Below are 16429 nucleotides of genomic sequence, written 5' to 3'. Positions count from 1 at the left end.
TCATTGACGTCATGAAAGGTTGTCTCTTTTAGTTTTTGTCTACCCATTCATTTCGGATTTAGGTATCTTCTCATTCCAACAGAGTCCATTTCTATTTACGGGTCTCCTCAATACCTTTGATATTTTATTAGCTAGTTTTTATTACCATTACATAATGCAAAGCATACACTTTTTAAGGTTTGCCTTTGAAAATTAGAAAAAGAGAGCATATTTAAGAACATAAAAGTACAATTTTATTTATGTAATAGCATTTACTTTTACTGATAAAATGTTTTGAATGTTCAGGTTGTTTGTTTGTTTTAATGAATGAATATAATTGAATTTTAGAACTGAGAAAGACCTAATCTCATCCTTTTATACCTGGAATCAAGTTGACAACCAGTCACTGAGTTAGGCCTAGAACACCAATCTCCTTACTCTTTAGTTGAATATATTTTCATGATAGCATGTGTGTCAGTAGCTTAGCTTTTATATTGAATTTATTTTTCCATAAGCGTTGAAAAGCCACATTGAAAGTAACTATTCCCCCTATTGTTTGTGGTAAAAATCCCCACATAAATGAATAATCTTTGCAGTAACAATTCATGAAACCTAATTTTTAATTTAGTCATATTAATTTTGACTATTCATTAGTCACATTTTTATCTATGAAAAAACTGCTACAATTTCTCTTTTGGTTTTAGTTAAACACATTGCTTTTGATCTAATTGTTTGTTGCATTTCAAAAATGTTTTGGTCTTTTTAAGGCTGGCTTGAGTCTTCGTAAAGTAAACAGACATGTAGATTTTCCACTTATGCTCGATTTAGCACCGTTCTGTTCTGCTACTTGTAAGGTACAGTATATTAAGATATTTAATTGATTTATAAATTAATATACTTGAATGTATCCTATATATTATTAGGCAATGCTTTTTCTTAAAAAAAAAAAAAAGACTTCTCTTCTGAAAGGGAATTTTAATAGCCAGTGATTAAGTCAGTAATATATGGAACATTTAATACACTGAATATGATTTTTGTCCTTTGGGAGACAAAATAAAGGAAAATTGAAAAGGTAAGGCATGAGGCATGATGGTTATGAAGGTCTAAGCTGTTTGTAAATGCTACTGAAGTTGATGGTTGCTGAGAGAAGTGAGGTTTTGTGTCCTCTCTTGTTCCTTGTGAACTGTTTAATCAGTAGTAGTTTTACCATTTGCAGAGTTCTGTATCTTGCATATCAGTGTAGTAGTGAATTGTCTTTCGTGCCACTTTATGTGTACTACTGAGAATAGGGTACTTGTCAGTGGAGTATGATACTTCAAAACTGCTGCTACTGTAATAATTAGGTACAGAAAGCAGACTGGTTTATCATTGCTTATTTTACATGTAAGACTTGTGTAGATGAGGCCGGGCGCGGTGGCTCAAGCCTGTAATCCCAGCACTTTGGGAGGCCGAGACGGGCGGATCACAAGGTCAGGAGATCGAGACCATCCTGGCTAACAGTGTGAAACCCCGTCTCTACTAAAAAATACAAAAAACTAGCCGGGCGAGGTGGCGGGCGCCTGTAGTCCCAGCTACTCGGGAGGCTGAGGCAGGAGAATGGCGTAAACCCGGGAGGCGGAGCTTGCAGTGAGCTGAGATCCGGCCACTGCACTCCAGCCCGGGCGACAGAGCGAGACTCCCTCTCAAAAAAAAAGAAAAAAAAGAATTGTGTAGATGAAGTAGATGACTTTGTCTTCCTTGAGGGAAGCAGTTATGGGGTAACATATTGTCCTGCTCATGATTACTGGCTAGAAGTCTAGATTTTGTGGTATGTAATAGAATGCCTATTGAACTTAATACTTTCAGTACATGATAGTCAAAACAAAAATATCTTAAATGTAATTTTTGGTTGAGTTACAGTGTATCTGCTGTGGAATACCAGCACTATCTGTCGACTATTAATACTCAGTATTCCTAGAATTTGATAATGTGGTAAATAATAATGAAATTTAACAAGCTGTGTTAAATTTATAAAAACATATTTTTAAAAAGTACCTATTATGGAGAATTTCCAATATACACAAAAGCAAACAGAAGAGTACCATGAACTTCCAGCACCCAGCCCTAAACCCTTACATCCATGGCCAGTCCCGCCCTATCCACACACTAATTAACTTTCTTCTTCTTATTTTGAAGCAAACATCAGAAATCATTTCACCCATAAATATTTCACTATGTATCTCTAAAAGATAATAATTGCTCCCTCTCCACTTTTTAACATAACCACAGTATCATTTAATAATTCTGTCATATCACCTAGTGTTCATGTTTTCAATTGTCTCGTGATTTTTAAAATGAATTAGTATCCAGATAAGTACTGGATCTGTTGTTCATTTGTGCGATTTTTAATTTTTACTTTTTGGAATTTCTTGTAAAATTTAATTTTGTTTAATTACACAAAATATTTATGTAGGTCCAAAGTCAAATGTACCTAAATAAGGTAAATTCAAAGATATCTGGCTTTTCTCCACGTCATTCTACCTGTTTGCTCCTTCTCCCTGTAGGTAACCATTTAAAAAATTATGGCTTGGCCGGGCGCGGTGGCTCAAGCCTGTAATCCCAGCACTTTGGGAGGCCGAGACAGGCGGATCACGAGGTCAGGAGATCGAGACCATCCTGGCTAACACAGTGAAACCCCGTCTCTACTAAAAAATAAAAAAAACTAGCCGGGCGAGGTGGCGGGCGCCTGTAGTCCCAGCTACACTGGAGGCAGAGGCAGGAGAATGGCGTAAACCCGGGAGGCGGAGCTTGCAGTGAGCTGAGATCCGGCCACTGCACTCTCAGCCCGGGCGACAGAGCGAGACTCCGTCTCAAAAAAAAAAAAAATTATGGTTTATTCTTTTATAATTTATTTAAATATAAGCAGATAGGCATGTATATTTTCATCTACCCTGTTAAATAATGGTAGCTGACACTGTGTATCCTTTTTTCTGCCTTACTCTTAACATTATATCCTAGAGCTTATTCCATAGCGGCATTTAGAGATCGTCTGCACTCTGTTTTTCAAGAAGCATAATACTCTATTGTGTGGATACATCATAGTTTATTCAACCAGTCCCCAATTTACAGACATTTTAATTCCAGTATTTTGATATTACAGATAATCCTGCAATTAATAGTGTGGTACATGTCTTTTAACATTTTGCTCATGTATTTGTGGGATCAAATCCTAGAAAAAGGATTAATGAATCCAAGAGTAATACATATACAACTCAGCCTGATACCATGAAATATCCCTGCATAGGCCAGTCGCAGTGGCTTACGCCTGTAATCCCAGCGCTTTGGGAGGCCAAGGCAGGTGGATCACCTGAGGTCAAGAGTTTGAGACCAGCCTGTCCAACAAAGTGAAACCCTGTTTCTACTAAAAATATAAAAATTAGCTGGGTGTGGTAACAGATGCCTGTAATCCCACCACTTGGGAAGGTGAGGCAGGAGAATCGTTTGGGGTGGCAGAGGTTGCAGTGAGCCAAGATCATGCCATTGCACTCCTGCCTGGGTGACAGAGCAAGACTCCGTCTCAAAAAAGACAGAGACAGAAAAAAGAAATATCCCTGCATAGGGATTGTACCCTTTGCATTCCCATATGCAATATGTGTGAGTGCTCTTTTCCCCACAAATCAGCCAACAGAGAACCTTGTTAAGGTTTTTCAATTTTGCCGGCCTAATAGGTATGGAAACTATCTTACTTTTACTATGCATTTTTCTTATGTTAGGCAGATATACATTTACTTATTTTTCCTTACAACAGTATTTAACAGATATTACTAATTTGGGTTTTTTCTTTGTTTAAAAGAATGCAAGCATGGGAGATAAAGTTCTCTATGGTCTCTATGGCATAGTGGAACATAGTGGCTCGATGAGAGAAGGCCACTACGCTGCTTATGTGAAAGTGAGAACACCCTCCAGGAAATTATCGGAACATCCCACTAAAAAGAAAAGTGTGCCTGGTATGCCATCCTAAGTTTATTTTATTTTTAAAAACAAATGAATGTGTGCTTCCTTTTCTGGAGAGCTAAGTTACTATTTCATAGATGCCTCTAGTGGATTTGCTTGCTTGCTTCATTTTATTTATTTATTTATTTAGATAGAGTCTCACTTAGTCACACAAGCTGAAGTGCAGTGGCACAATCTTGGCTCACTACAACCTCTGCCTCCTGGGTTCAAGTGATTCTTACTCCTCAGCCTCCTGAGTAGCTGAGATTACAGGTGCATGCTACCATGCCTAACTTTTTGTATTTTTAATAGAGACGGGGTTTCACCGTGTTGGCCAGGCTGGCCTCAAATTCCTGACCTCAAGTGATTTGCCCGCCTCGGCCTCCTAAAGTACTGGCATTACAGGTGTGAGCCACCATGCCCAGCCTCAATTGGATTCACCTTAAGTGAGAATTCCCTCTACGAGTGCTTAGAAAATCTCAAATATTATGAAGACTGTACCCTTCTAGGTCATATGAGATGACATGGTATTTTAAGGTACTGAGTCATTGTGTATTATAGTGGAGTAGCATTTTATTTAACAATACCAAAAGTTTTTGAAGCCATACCAGATTGTCAGAAGAGTTGGAGTTGAAAATTTGCTGGCTTTGTTTATGGGTCATCCAACTAACTTTGCTTTTTTTGTTTTGTTTTTGAAATGAGGTCTCACTCTGTCACCCAGGCTGGATTGCAGTGGCACGATCTCGGCTCACTGCAACCTCTGCCTTCTAGGTTCAAGCGATTCTCCTGCTTCAGCCTCCAGAGTACCTGGGACTCCAGGCACCTGCCACCACACCTGGCTAATGTCTGTTTTTGTTGTTTTTTTTAATTAGAGACGGGTTTTCACCATGTTGGCTGGGTTGGTCTCAAACTCCTGACCTCAAGTGATTCACCCACCTCAGCCTCCCAAAGTGCTGGGATTATAGGCATGAGCCACTGCGCTGGGCCAGACAGCATTATTAATTATCCCTATAATATTAATGCTTTGAAAGAATTTGTTCTAATGAGAACACATGGGCACAGGGAGCGGAACATCACACACTGGGGCCTGTCGGGGGTTAGTGGGTAGGGGAGGGGATAGCATTAGGAGAAATACCTAATGTGGATAACAGGTTGATGGGTGCAGCAAACCACCATGGCACATGTATACCTATGTAACAAACCTGCACGTTCTGCACAGGTATCCCAGAACTTAAAGTATAATTTAAAAAAAAAATCATTATTTTTGAAAATGCTTAAGCCAAGAAAAAACAGACTTCTCAAGTAAAATTTGGCATTAGATAGAGTTTGTAATGAATATATTATTGTTTGTAATTTAGAGTAAGAACCTAAAGCATACTTACTTTAAAATTGCACTTCTTTTTGTTTTGCTAGGTTTGAAAGAGGCTGATAGTGAATCAGCAGGCCAGTGGGTCCATGTTAGTGACACTTACGTACAGGTGGTTCCAGAATCAAGAGCACTTAGTGCACAAGCCTACCTTCTTTTCTATGAAAGAGTATTATAACTATTAATGGTGATGATTATTTAGGTCATTTGTTTTTGAATACTGCAGCGATAACTATAATATATAACGTGCCTTTGTAGTCTTCCCTCTTCTGTAGGAATAGCATGTTCATCAAATGGTCCTGAACTATTTCACCATTTTGGTGAACCCTTTTAAAGTAAATTTACTCAATGCTTTAAAATTCATAGTCTTAAAATAAATGTGAATTTTGTTTCCAGGTATTTATTCTGGGGTACAAAAACCTCCCAGAATTTATAGTAGGAAAGGAAACCCCTTAATGATGTGGCTCATTATTACAAACATTCAGAAGTGATGCTGGCTAAGTCAAATCATTCCTTAAGACAGTGTTTCCTAAATGTAATACCACCTTCCTGAACTCTCATGTATTCTGTATCATGGTTATTTTTTTAAAAATATTTTTAGCCTTTTTAAACCTTAGTCTTATTTTGAGCAATCATATTCCATGTTTTATGTGCTTTTATATTTTTTATAATAAATATTAAAACTATTAAAGAAAAATTGTTTATCCATGTACCACTTAACTTAAAATCATCTCAGGGCCATCCAGTGGTATATGTGTACTACCATTTAGGAAACTGCTATAACACATAATTTCATGAAGTAACACCTAATATGGTGTAGTTCCCTTGTCATATTTTATACAATTCAACCATATAAAAGGGTATCACTGTAATTTCAGTAGTGTGGGTTTACAAATAATCTGTTTATTAGCCTATTACTTTGAGGTTTTGAAAAGCTAGAAATATGTTGAGGCATTTCATAAACATATCTCTTGCATCCTCTTCCTGGTGGAGTTAAGGATAACTTGCAAGTGGTTGGCCAAGGCCAAATATAGATGATTATAAAATTTAGAATTGGCAATTAGAAGTTGATAATCCATATAGGACCATAGGATAGCTTTGAAATATAAATTGCCAAATTATATTTGTAAATGATAGAGAATTATATTAACAGAAAAATGTAATACTTTTTTTACTTCTCGTAAATACTAAACACAGTTTTGGGGTTTTGAAATCACTATTTTTGTCTTCAGCAAGCATCATTAACAAGTTCAGGTGAATTTAGCTTTTATTTTAATGGGGCATTAAGCTGGCATTTTTTATTTTTTAAATAAATAATAGCAAAAAAATCATTTTTCCCCTCTAGAATACAAATTATTTAACTGTCAAAACTTGGCATGAAGAATATTACTATTACTTAGGCTTAAATATCAAAAACTAATGGCTACTTCAGTGTCATATTGTTGAAATAGAAACAAAAACTGCATGGTTCAAGCATCCTAATCATTAGTGCCAGTGAATGATAGTGCAGGTAAGTGCTGGGTAAATGCCTAGTCCCACTTCATTCTCCTCCTGGGAAAGAAGGATAGTGGCTGCAGATAATGTATAGAAATATTTAATCAAGATTGACTGTCTTAAACACATAAGCATATATAATGTTATCAAGGCACCAGTGCTGCCTTTTAATATATGGATGAACATAACTGATTAAAGATGGCAGTAGTACACAAAATGCAGAGCTTAAAAATGTCATTGCATAAATTCTATTTTTAAGATGTTGAAATGTTAATAGTAGTGTTTTTCTTGATTTTTAACAGTGAAATAATCAAGAAATGTATCTTTAAGTTAATCTGCAAAGTCAAGCTGTGTTCTGTAAAAGGTATTTTACAGCATTTTCTGTTTAACTGTAATCCATTATCATTGGAGATCTCAGTACCAGAGCAGTGAATATTTTGAAAAATATTGAATGTCTTTATTCAAGTCAGCCATCTTGGTAAGAGCAGTTTTCACCCCACCCCCCCACCAACTGCCTAAATGTAAATATAGGTCACCTAATTTTTCTTACAGAAAACATACTTTTAAGAGGCATGCACTTTTCATCGGATGGTTACTTGTTTCTTGTTTCAAAGATAAATATTTGGATAGATACCCATACTTGCTATGAGTCAGTCACAGTGCTGACACTATTTTAACATCATTTAAAATGGAAAGATCTACGTAGATTTTTGACATTATTCCAGAAGTAACATGCAAGTAAGATATTTTTATTTTCATTTTATTCATGTTAAATGAGCTAATTATGAATTTTTTTTTATGGCCTAGAGTTTATGAGTGCTTTTTCCTTGTCTTCTGAAAAATGGAATAAATTCGAGTTTTAATACTTAAGAATTTGCTAAATATAGCTTTTGTAACAGAGAAAGCATGTTAAATTACACATGGGTCTACATTAAAATTTTTGTTTTTATTTTGAATATTTCCAAAGCACATTTGCAGGGATAGTAAATTGCGAGGCTACTAATAACAACAACAATAGTTTCTGGATCACCTCAGGAAACAGTATAAATAAATAAGAATGTTTACATATCATCAACATAACTACCATAGTGTTGGAATGAATTAAAGTAAAACAAGTTTCACTAGCTTTATTTAGAAACTGGTTTACCCCAGCTTCCCGTTTTTTTCCAAATATAAAAAAAAAAATGTGTGCCAATATTGTATCATTTAATGCTTTTAAAACTTGTGAAGACCACCTTTTTAGATAGCTGAGAAGAGTGACAGTTGGTATCAATTTATTAGCCAGGCATGGTGGCTCATGCTGTTGGGAGGCTGAATGGGGAACATCGCTTGAGCCCAGGAGGACAAGGTGCAGTGAGCCATGATCACGCCACTGCACTCCTGCCTGGTAACAGAGTGAGACCCTGACTCAAAAATAAAAAGAAGACAGTTGGTATCAACTCAAAGAATAGTTGATACCTGTTCTCCTATTTTAAATGTACCAACAGAGCTATTTTACTGTATTTAATAGTTCTTAGTGTCCATGTGTGATGATTTTAATCAGTGATTTTATGCAATAGCAGAATAAAATTTTCTGAAGATTAAGCTGTGAAATGTATCAACCCTCATCTAATTTTTGCAGTACAAAATAACATGCTGATTCCTTTTAAAAATTCATGTTTGTAATTTATTTTTCTGCATGTATTGATCAAATAAGCCTAAACCAAATATGTGCAATAAAATTGAGCCTTTAGATAGTATCTAGTACATTGTTAAAAAAAATACTATTTCTAGATATTTATGTTTTTGTTTATGTAGAAATCATGAATTCAAATCTGTTTAAAAGATGACTATATTTTCAATTTTGAGTAATAAATTTATACTATTATTCATACTGTTTTTTTTTTCTTTTGCCATGTTTCTAGAAAATAGCTGTGTAACTTATTGAGCATTATTTTGGTGTTACTGTATAAAACATGCATAATAAATATTCTTATTTATTTTATGTTACAAGATTGGTCCTGGAATTTTCGCAGTTTATGTTATTGACAGAATGCTTTATCTATCAACAATGCATTTGCTTATGTCTTAGTCCACTCAGGCTGCTATAACAAAATACCATAAACTAGGTGGTGTATTAACAGAAATTTATTTCTCACCGTTCTGGAGGCTGGAAAGTTTAAGATCAAGGTGCATCAAGGTGCCAGCAGACTTGGGGTCTGATGAGGGCCCACTTCTGTTCATAAAGACAGCACCTTCTTGCTGTGTCGTCACATGGGAAAAGTACAAGGCATCTCTGTGGGTCCTCTTTCATGCAGCCCATTCATGAGGGTTCCATCCTCCTGACCTAATCACTTCTCAAAGGCCCTATCTCCAAATACTATCACACTGGGGATTTGTGAATGTTGTAGGGGACATAAACCTTCAGTTCACAGCAGCTTTCTCAGCTGTATTCAAAATATCCTACATATTTTAGAAATTCTTTATTTCAAAACAAAATATCTTATGGGCCACTTTCACTCAGATTTCAGTATCTACCAAGGATGATCATCTTCCTTTCAGGGGTTTCTTAAAAGGTTACTTAGACAGGATAATTATTAAAAAGGGTAAGGTCTTGCACCAGCAATTAAGAAATATTTTGCCTACCCATCTGTGTCTGAACTTCTTTCAGGTAATGAAGTTCTCTGAGATTAATGATGAAAGTTAAAGACCATCTTTTATTTGTTTAGTCATTTAGTAAGTATTTGTTAGGCCACGCACAGTGGCTCATGCCTGTAATCCCAGCACTTTGGGTGGCCAAGGTGGGTGGATCACCTGAGACCAGGAGTTCGAGACCAGCCTGGCCAACATGACAAAACCCCATCTCTACTAAAAATACAAAAATTAGCTGGGCATGGTGGCACACGCCTGTAATCCCAGCTACTTGGGAGGCTGAGGCAGGAGAATCGCTTGAACCCAAGAGGCAGAGGTTGCAGTGAGCCAAGATCGTACCACACTGCACTCCAGCCTGGGTGACAGAGAGAGACTGTCTCAAAAAAAAAGTAAGTATTTGTTGGATACCTGTTGTGTGGTAGGTACTAGGGATACAGCAGTCAACATAAGAGCCAGAAATCTAAGAGGTGAGGAAATACACATTCTAAGAATGTAAGGAAAATTTATGTTAATAGTAATGATATGAAGAAAAATCAAGCAATATGGACTCCCTATGAAGCCATGTGGAAATTAAGGTACAGGGGATGAAGATATCCTAGAGATAAAAGACATGGTGATATTAGTACTGATAGTCCCCAAAGAGAAAGCTGAATGTTGTAGGAAGAATGGGGTTTTAATTCTGGGGCCCTCTCTTCTGGCAATATAGAGACTGAGAAGGGAAGTCTTAACATCTGTATGTTCCCAGAAAAATGTATCTCCCTAATTTTTGTATGTAATTTCAAAGGTTCATGGACACTTCTGAAGCCATTTCATACACATTTTAAATTGCACCCAAGAAGAAATATCTGAGATGTTTGCATTCCCATATGTATTAGGATAGGCTGAGTTGTGCTGCAGTACAACCCCAAATCCCAGTGGCTTAACACAAAAGTTACTTCTGGCGCATCCAAAGTTCACTGTGAGTCTGCACGGTCTGCAAAGGCAACTGTCCTCCAATTGGCGATTCTCGTAATCCAAACTGATTCAGTCTGTGGCTGTACCATTTCAATATGAGGTCTCCCCATTGTGGCAGAAGAATACAGCATTAAAAGATCTTGCCCCAGCAATTATTCATCTTGGATGTGTGTCTGACAACCCATTGGCCAGCAGTAATCATATGACCCTGCCTAATTGCAAGGAAAGATGGGTAGGAAAGAGTCTCCCACGGGCTTATAGGAAAAGGAGAATGGGATATGTGAATTTAACAGAAGTCTCTACCACAGTCCACCCCTCTGGTCACCAAATAGGTTTTTTTCCTTTGTACACATGGAACACAGTGACTCTTAAGGGACAGGGCCCAAAAGTCCCATCAAGGTAAAAGTTTTATCCTCCAAGACCAGGCTCTCTGGAAGTGCTGTATCAGGTTTGGATGTTTGCTCCTACTGTTCTGGAGACCCAGGAACCAAAAGGATATGTTCTGTTTTCCACATACTTACTGTACAGTGATGGAACTATATCTGCAATAAACATTCAGAATGGGTAAGAATGGGAGATACTGTTAGTATCCCTAAGTCTGGGTATAGGGCATACTCATGATTAGGCTCCTTTTCTATCTCCTAGGAAGAATTCCCTTGTGTGTTGTTCTCTGACTCTAGACTCCATCCTCTGGGAAAGTTTTTTTTTTTTTTTTTTTTCCTTAAATCTTCATGGCTACATCTGAACAGCTACTGAGGAATATATATATGCCAACTTTGGGAGTTACAAAGCTTTCATTGAGACTATTTCTTAGATGACTGGGGGCTGTAATTTCTCTTAATTTGGAATAGCCACAAGTTGTTTCAGCCACAATTTGTGTGTGTTTCTAATACAATTCTTAAAATTTTAGTAGGCTTCTCATCCGTAGATTCATATGCCAGCAGCTACACCAGAGTTTTTTTGTCACATAGTTCTTGGGTTTGCTATATTTCTTTGCTTTCCTGCCCCCACACCTCACTTTACGACAATTACAAGATTTGATGAGAGAGACATACTATACTCTTTGTTTTGAGACAGTCTTGCTCTGTCACCCAGGCTAGAGTGCAGTGGTGTGATCTCCATTCACTGCAACATCTGCCCCCCCGGGTTCAAGCAATTCTCCTGCCTCAAGTTCCCGAATATCTGGGATTACAGGCGCCCGGGACCATGCCAGGCTAGTTTTTGTATTTTTAGCAGAGACGATATTTCATCTCATGCATTTCATGCTGGCTGGTCTGGTCTTGAACTCCTGATCTCAAGTGATCCACCTGCCTCAGCCTCCAAAGTGCTGGGATTACAGATGGGAGCCACCACACCTGGCTGAGAGAGACATACTCTTAATTACATTTTCACCCTCAGGCTTTTTTTTTTTTCCCAAGAGGAAAAAACGAAGGTTCCACATCTTTAATTAATCCATTGAAAATTTTTCCAAAATGGATATAAAGTTTACATCCTTAGTTATATCTGTTGCAAGCCTGAGTTTTAATAATCCTTTGTCACTTAAAAGCTTTCTCAAGTTTATTTTGGATTGCCTGTATTCCCTCTTGTTTCAGCTTTCATAAGCCAACTCTTTTTTTTCCTGAGCTCTTCTCTTTCTTATAATACATTGTCTAGTGCATCCAAAACACCCACCACACACTAGTATCTGGTTTTTAAACCTCTTCCCCTAGTTCGAAATTCATTATGTACATTATCTGCCTCCCAGATTATCATCAGTAAGTTATATCAAATGCTTTATTGCTACATAATGTGAAGTGCCATGTTTCGAGCCTCCAATATTAGTTTTTTCTGCCAACCAATCCTAAGCTAATGCTTTTTATTTTAGGTTCTTTGTTTCAGCAGCACCCAACTCCTGTTACCACTGTCTATATTTGTCTCAAGATAGGTTAGTCTTATGCTGTATTGTCAAATGAACCTGGAATCTCAGTGGCTTATCTCATTCATGGTCGTTACAAAGTCCTTTACAGATCTGAGGATCTTCCGGGATCCTGAGTTTCCCGTGAAGCAATTCAGTTATCCAGGCTGACAGAGGAATTCCCAACCTGTAGCTGCATTGTCTGAAACATGCTGTATTATGTGAAACATGCAGCCTGAGGACGGTGCACCAACTCTTGTAAGTGTACTTCATTACTCAACCCACAATGAATTCGCCAGAACGAATTGATAAAGTACTCCCTAACTTTAAGGGGCTTAGAAATTCAGTCTTCTGTGTAGTAAGCCTGTGGAGAATCATACTGTCGAACACTAGTGATGTTTACTAGTAATAATCATCATACCAGTGAATTAAGTACAGAAACAGTAGTTTGAATCACAAAAGATTTTAGGTAAGAACAGGTAGTCATTGAGCATAAGTTTACCTTACTTTCTCCAACCTGGCCTAAAGGGACAACACCTGTATAAAGCCCTATGTGATCTACTGTTAAACAACTAAAGTATTATTTTATATCCTCGTATTTCATTATGCCAGATTCACTACTTTCTAGGAAATGCTTAAGTAACTATATTAAGAATCAAAGAGTAGGCCGGGTGCGGTGGCTCACGCCTGTAATCCCAGCACTTTGAGAGGCCGAAGCGGGCAGATCATGAGGTCAAGAGATTGAGACCATCCTGGCGAACATGGTGAAACCCTGTCTCTACTAAAAATACAAAAATTAGCTGGGCGTGGTGGCACGCACCTCTAGTCCCAGCTACTTGGGAGGCTGAGGCAGGAGAATCGCTTGAACCCAGGAGGCGGAGGTTACAGTGAGCCAACTGCACTCCAGCCTGGCAACAGAGCGAGACTCCATCTCAAAAAAAAAAAAAAAAAAAGTTGTAATTTGTAAGGATGTGCCTGTAGCATACTATCTTTAAATATTTTTCATCATCCATTGTATTATGTGGTAAAATATATACAACATCAAATTTACCACTTTAACCATTTTTAGGTGTATAAGTAGTGTCATTAAGTGCATTCACATTGTTGTGCAAATTTCACCATTCATTTCCAGAATTCTTTCATCATCCCAAACGAAAACTCTGTACCCATTAAATAGTAACTTCTCATTCCCCCCTTCTCCCAACTTCTGGGAACCTCTATTCTACTCTCCATCTGTGTGAATTTGCCCATTCTAGGCACTTCATATAAGTGAAATTGTACAATATGTGTCCTTTTGTGTCTGGTTTATTTCATCTTGCATGTTTTCAAGGTTTATCCATATTGTAGCATGTATCAGAATTTCATTCCCTTTTAAGGCTGAGTAATATTCAATTGTATATATATACCACAGCTTTAAATTTTTATTAAGTTTTAAGATGGATGTGATATGGCACCTAATAACACTATAAAGGTTCAAATCTCAAGAAAGAGCAATAGTTCCTATTTTGATATATTTTCCACATATCATCTTAGCTTATTTCCATTTTGCTTTAAGGATAATTTGTTTCTGTAATAATGGAAGGTGACATATCCTCCCCTAGAATTTTCTACTTCACTCCATTCATTCATTCATTCATTCATTCATTCATTCTCACTGTGTAGCCCAGGCTGGAGTGCGGTGGCGTGATCTCGGCTAACGACAACTTCTGCCTCCCGGGTTCAAGTGATTCTCGTGCCTCAGCCTCCTGAGTAGCTGGGACTACAGGTGCAGGCCACCACACCCAGCTAATTTTTGTATTTTTTTGTAGACAGTTTTGCCATAGTGGCCAGGCTGGTCTCGAACTCCTGGCCTCAGGTGATCCACCCTCCTTGGTCTCCCAAAGTGCTGGGATTACAGGCGTGAGCCACAGGGGTTGGCCAAATTTTCTACTTCAAACACTGATAACAGAGGAAGTTAATACAAATTTTAACCTATAAAGTCCCCTGGTTGTTAGTCATTAACAAACAGCAGATTGTCAAATAAGACTGGTAAAATAAGACTGTCAAATAAGACTGCTAAGCATTTGATGATCCAGGTGCAGGATGATCAGACTGCAGCAGATCATGCACATGACAGCTGCTTACATAGAAATTTAACACCACAACACACATTCTTAGAAAATTCTGTGTTGAAATACATATACTTACCTCATGTGTCCATAAGATCATAATGTTATGGGGAACTCTTAGAGCGGTTAGATAAAGGGAACTGGAATTGGAACTGTAAAATTCATTTTCGGGTCTGGCAAACAGCAATTGCTGAGGGTGTCTCATTAAACTGGCACAAGGAACAAAATGTGAGGTATTTAATAATCCTCTCCATTTCACAATGCATTTCCGAAATGACTGGCCTACATGAGGATCATTGTTGAACATATTAATGCAATCATACAGCAGATGTAACAATTTCTGTGTGCAAAGCAGATGCTGGGCACTTGGAGGGCAGAGGTGAGGGGGAAAACCCTTACCCGAAAATTGCCTCACCTTTACTAGGGAAACAAGCAAACAATTACAATATGATTATAGGGAGTAGGAACACGACAGTTTCACTAGGACAATCGGGTTTCTCTAAGATAGAACATTCCTCTGATGAGAATGTGTCTCAGAGAATGTAACTTGAAAATCAGACCTGATGCAAAAAACTTGGAAAATGCACAAAATCACAGAGCAGAATCAGAGATTACTGATAACATGTGGTATATGTCCTTCTTTTGCTCCATACAGTGGTTCTTATTTTATGCTTTTCGACAGAGACTCACTCTTGCCCAGGCTGGAGTGCAGTGGCGAGATCTCGGCTCACTGAGACCTCTGACCCTGGGTTCAAGCAATACTCCTGCCTCAGCCTCTCTAGTAGGTAGGATTACAGGCACCTGCCACCATGCCCAGCTAATTTTTGTATTTTTAGTAGAGACGGGGTTTCACCATGTTGGCCAGGCTGGTCTCGAACTCCTGACCTCAAGTGATATGCCTGCCTTAGCCTCCCAAAGTGCTGGGATTACAGGCAGGAGCCATCACGCCCGGCCCATACAGTGATTTTTAAAATCAGACTGTTGAGTAGTCTTATTTGTGCTAAGTGGAAATTAGGGAAAAGGTCGGAGAAATAGGGATTTCCTTTTGCCTTCAGTAGTATCTTCATGAACCTGCGTCATGGTGTTGTCAGGTGTAATCAATGAAGGTTTCTCACAAGATAAAATTTTATTTTGAGGACCACGTCTGTGGATTGGAGGAAAGGCAGATGGTTAGCTAGTGAGGACTTTTATTATAATGCTAATTCAGGAGTATCTGGGTTTCTAGTGCTAAGGAAAACTGAATTTTCAGCAAAGGGCATCTATATTTTCACATCTGTATCTTTATCCATCCAGCTGTGCTCTTACTATTTTGTTTCTACGGAAATTTGCTATTTCTTTTGCATGACAATTCCCAATGAAATAATTTAGATACTTCGTGCACTTTGTCACGCAAAAGTTTTCATGTCACTCTCTGGAAAGGCACTTCCCAGGATGTAGTTAATAAACACTTTATCTTTGGAACATTTCTTTATCCTTGTAACTTGTAGCTCCTAGCCTGGAAATTAATACTTTTGACACTTGAACGTTGTTCATATAAAAACACTGTGGAATCAACGTACCCTCTTTGAGGAATGGCATTGCATACGTCCTTTTGAGAAGCCATCTTGTAGTTGAAGGAAAGCAGCAAGACGGAAACCAGACTTCCCCGCCCCCGCCACGGTTCCCTAAAGGTCACAGATAATGAAAAACCGAGACTAGTTAAGCGAAGGAGAGATGAGCAAGTGTTCCCGGAAGGGGGCGCGATGTGTTGAGGTTAACAAAGGAAAAAGACAGCAGCGGGGTCAGCTAAGGTCTCCGCTTTCGCTACGGACCCAGACTGCTCACCTTCACAAACTCGTTTCCCTCAAGCGGAACCCTCGGCAGAGTATTCCAAGGATGGAATACTCTCACTTGAGCGCTGCAATACTCTGAGAAGGTTCGAGCCAGATGTTGGACTGCCTGAAATGCCGCTTCCAGCGCACTAAGCAACTTGAACTGCGCTAAGCAACTGGCCTGAATTGGTTTGGTTTGACCCTGGGGTTCCTCCGTAGT

General features: G+C 38.3%; 1 protein-coding gene across 2 annotated transcripts in view; it reads left to right on the top strand.

The window, feature by feature from the left end:
- USP45 (ubiquitin specific peptidase 45) overlaps positions 1 to 8918 on the top strand; it is an 80951-nt gene extending 72033 nt beyond the window's left edge. For both annotated transcript variants that reach the window (XM_033234683.1, XM_033234684.1), the window contains 3 exons: positions 747 to 833; positions 3812 to 3965; positions 5365 to 8918. In XM_033234683.1, coding sequence (XP_033090574.1) covers positions 747 to 833; positions 3812 to 3965; positions 5365 to 5495 — 372 coding nt within the window. In that variant the 3' untranslated portion in view covers positions 5496 to 8918. The remainder of the gene's footprint in view (positions 1 to 746; positions 834 to 3811; positions 3966 to 5364) is intronic.
- Positions 8919 to 16429: the final 7511 nt, after the last annotated feature.

This window comes from Trachypithecus francoisi, unplaced genomic scaffold (assembly GCF_009764315.1).
Source record: "Trachypithecus francoisi isolate TF-2019V2 unplaced genomic scaffold, Tfra_2.0 Lachesis_group15, whole genome shotgun sequence".
In the NCBI taxonomy this organism is placed as follows: domain Eukaryota; kingdom Metazoa; phylum Chordata; class Mammalia; order Primates; family Cercopithecidae; genus Trachypithecus; species Trachypithecus francoisi.
This window is presented reverse-complemented; position numbering and strand designations above follow the sequence as displayed.